Source organism: Carex rostrata, chromosome 18 (genome assembly GCF_964058835.1).
Source record: "Carex rostrata chromosome 18, lpCarRost1.2, whole genome shotgun sequence".
Taxonomy (NCBI): Eukaryota; Viridiplantae; Streptophyta; class Magnoliopsida; order Poales; family Cyperaceae; genus Carex; species Carex rostrata.
The window spans coordinates 6,529,294-6,532,557 of NC_135935.1; the positions used below are offsets into that span (position 1 = coordinate 6,529,294).

The 3,264-nt window shown below is 34.7% G+C and overlaps 1 protein-coding gene across 2 annotated transcripts; it reads left to right on the top strand.

The window, feature by feature from the left end:
• The first annotated feature begins 271 nt into the window (after positions 1 to 271).
• On the top strand, positions 272 to 2,741 carry LOC144569131 (tropinone reductase homolog At5g06060-like). Of its 2 annotated transcripts, none has more exons than XM_078319330.1 (5): positions 272 to 438; positions 885 to 1,092; positions 1,194 to 1,419; positions 1,503 to 1,609; positions 2,316 to 2,741. In XM_078319330.1, the coding sequence occupies exons 1-5, from the start codon at positions 365 to 367 to the stop codon at positions 2,487 to 2,489; spliced, it is 789 nt and encodes a 262-aa protein (XP_078175456.1). In that variant the 5' UTR covers positions 272 to 364; the 3' UTR covers positions 2,490 to 2,741. The 2 variants fall into 2 exon arrangements, with proteins under 2 accessions (XP_078175456.1, XP_078175457.1); XM_078319331.1 differs by having other exon boundaries at positions 273 to 438; positions 1,191 to 1,419.
• Positions 2,742 to 3,264: the final 523 nt, after the last annotated feature.

Consider the following 3,264-nt stretch of genomic DNA (forward strand, 5'->3'; position numbering starts at 1 on the left):
TGCTTGTAGATCAAATTTTATATTTTTTTTTAAAAAAATTTACTATTTGTTAAGTATTTTACAAAACTATTGTTTTTAGAATCATTCAATGGTCACCAATTTCATAAAACCAACCCATTTCGTTTTCGTTTTCGTTTTCGTTGTTGGTTGTTGGTTGAAAATGAGAAAAGGCAAAGGGATAGGGAAGCATCGAACCAACCATTTCGTTTTCGTTGGTTGAAAATGTTGTATGTGACATCTGGTATACATATGCAATAACTCAGCCTGTGTTTGCCCAAGGGCTTTGAAATCCCCAAAAAAAAAAAAACTCAGCCTGTGGAATAGAAAGAGAGAGAGATATAGAATTATAGATAAGAGACGATCGATGGCTGATAGAGAAGAGAGATGGAGTATGCAAGGTGCGACAGCTTTGGTCACTGGTGGCAGCAAAGGAATTGGGTTGGTTCTATGCTTCCTTGTTCCTTTTCTCACTTTCAAATATTATATTTTCGATCGCATGTAGTGGTATGTCTAACTATTCTTGTTTTCTCTGTTTTACAAGTCACTAATTAAATCTCTTTATAAACAGATTATATCAGTTTATTCCTCTTTAACTAAAATTATCCACATAAAATTCATATTTTTTATCTTTCAACTTTTTAGAAAAACAAATTCGAATTGATCCATAAACATTCAATCATTCAGTTACAAAAAAATTGATTCTTAAATTTTATTTTTAACTTGTAATTTCTTTAATTAAAGATCTTTTTCTTACAGATAGATTCTTAATTTTCTTAAAAAGGATAAATAAGATAGTTTATAAAATACTCTTAACAAAAATCTAATTAATTTGATGGCAAAATAATAGCCTTGGGAATTAATTCTGAGCATTCTAAATTATGTAGTCGGGCAATTGTTGAAGAGTTAGCTAGATTTGGAGTTGCAGTGCATACCTGCTCTAGAAATGAGGAAGAGCTTAACACAATGCTAAATCAATGTAAATCGATGAATCTTCATGTAACTGGATCGGTTTGCGATGTGTCAAACCATTCTCAAAGAGAAGAGCTAATGGATAAAATTCACACTATTTTTAACGGCAAGTTAGACATTCTTGTAAGTGCAACAATTTCATTCCAAATAATTGAGATTATTTGTTAGGCAAATTTCTATCTTAAACAATCAATAATTTTTTTTTTTAATTTGTCCACTAGCAGGTTAATAATGCAGGTGGCATTGGCCCGGGATGGAAACCAGTAACACAATACACCTCGGAAGAGTACTCTAATTTGATGGCTACAAATTTTGATTCTTCTTTCCATCTTTCCCAACTTGCACATCCGTTTCTAAAGGAATCGGGTAGGGGCAGTGTCGTCTTTATCTCCTCCATTGCCGGCTCAGCGAGCTACCCCCAAGGTGCTGCAGTGTATTCCTCTACCAAAGGTAGCTGAAATGAATATAATAAAGAACTCAGAAACATGAATATAAGCTGATATCATACATGTTTTGTTCTGGGTTTTTGTTAGGAGCAATGAATCAGCTGGCCAGAGCCTTGGCATGTGAATGGGCAGGAGATATGATTCGAGTTAATTGTGTCGCACCCGGGTTCGTCAACACTATTCTGGCAAAGCCGGTGAGTTTTTGCTAACATAAGTAACACAGGCATGGTTCTAGTTTCGAAATTAAAATCATAAAATGGTTTCATTGTTGCATCAAGTACTACAATTAACTACAGGAATTGTTCTTAAATCTCATTTGTGCATCTAAGGGATATATATATACAGAGAGAGAGAGTAAGGCTAACATACACAGGGGCGGAACTAGAAAATTTTAATAGAGGGGAGCTAAAACTTTTTTTTTAAAAACATGACAACAACTGTCATGATAGACGAGGCTAAAACTTAAAATACAAAAAATGTGGCTAGTGAAAATTGAATCCAACCTATTTCCAACACTACATAAGCCCTTACCACTAGACTAAACTCAACATATGATTATTTATAAGAGGAGCTGGACTATATAAAATATTTCAAAAAAAATAAAACTTAATTAAATCTTAGTATATATAACTAATATTTTAAAATAATAGGGGTGGCTTAGCCACCTTTGGATTGGCTTAAGATCCACCCCTGACCATACATTGCAATGCATAGGTATTTTTGTACATTAGACTATAAATCATCAGATTCAAAGTCCAAATAACCGATCCAAACCGTTCATTTTGTTCTCCGTATTAATATGTGTTTGGAAACCAAATTTTACATTTTTTGGAAATTTTTTGCTATTTTTTTATATTTATTGAAAATCGTTGTTTCTCAGACAAATCGTTGATTCTACAGGTGACTCAAAATGAAGAATTTCATAAGCAAATCATGTCCCGCATTCCACTCAGGCGCTTCGGAGAGCCAGAGGAGGTGGCATCTATGGTAGCATTCTTGTGCTTGCCTGCTGCTGCTTTCATAACAGGTGCCGTGATTAATGTCGATGGTGGCCACACAGCAAACCTATCTTAGCTCTTAAAAAAGCAAACTAGTTTATTATCTCCAAGTCAATACCAGTGTTCACTGTTGTGAGGGATCAGGACTACATGATGTTCTTTTGGTTGGACTGTATTTTTATCAAGTTGTGTGCATCTATTCATTATTTTAATTAGTGGAGGCTATAGATCAGTCATATATATAACCAGGCATGGGCATGATTTTAATTTATAGTGGAGTTATATAATCCCTAAAATTGGTGATATATTATAAAAATTGTTATGTGCATGTGAAATACTGTTTCGAAATTCACCTGACTAATTCGTGAAATGAACTATTAAACCATGGGATGGGCTTCGGACCAAAGAATTTGAGGATCCGTATCCTCCCAGGTACCTGATTCAACACAATTGAAACGGACGGTCCAGATTTACTCTCAGCTGGTTCTTTCTTGGGATGGCGCAGGGGGCAGTATTATTTGTGCTTTGAGATTCGTGCCAAGTTAAAAAGAACAATTTTGAGCCGTCCAATTCAATTGTCCTCAATCCGGTAACTTGAGAGGATGTGAATTCAGAATTTGAAGCTGTGAATCTTAGTTGAGCATCCACTTACAGTTTAGATTCTAGTTTGAATCATCACCACTGCGACTCAAATTCGTATGATTATAAGAGTTCAGAGTTCATTTGATTTGGATATTTTTCGATCGATATATCAGAAAAGTTAGTAGCAAGGGAGTCAAATAAATGGGCACTTGTGGAGTTGTGCGTAGTTTACTGGTATCAATAGTTGTAAGGATATTATCAAACTATCA

Coding starts and splice junctions, on each gene's coding strand:
- LOC144569131 (XM_078319331.1), top strand. CDS start 365: ATGGCTGATAGAGAAGAGAGATGGAGTATGCAAGGTGCGACAGCTTTG. Junction 439..884: donor GGTGGCAGCAAAGGAATTGG/GTTGGTTCTATG, acceptor TAAATTATGTAG/TCGGGCAATTGTTGAAGAGT. Junction 1,420..1,502: donor AGTGTATTCCTCTACCAAAG/GTAGCTGAAATG, acceptor GGTTTTTGTTAG/GAGCAATGAATCAGCTGGCC.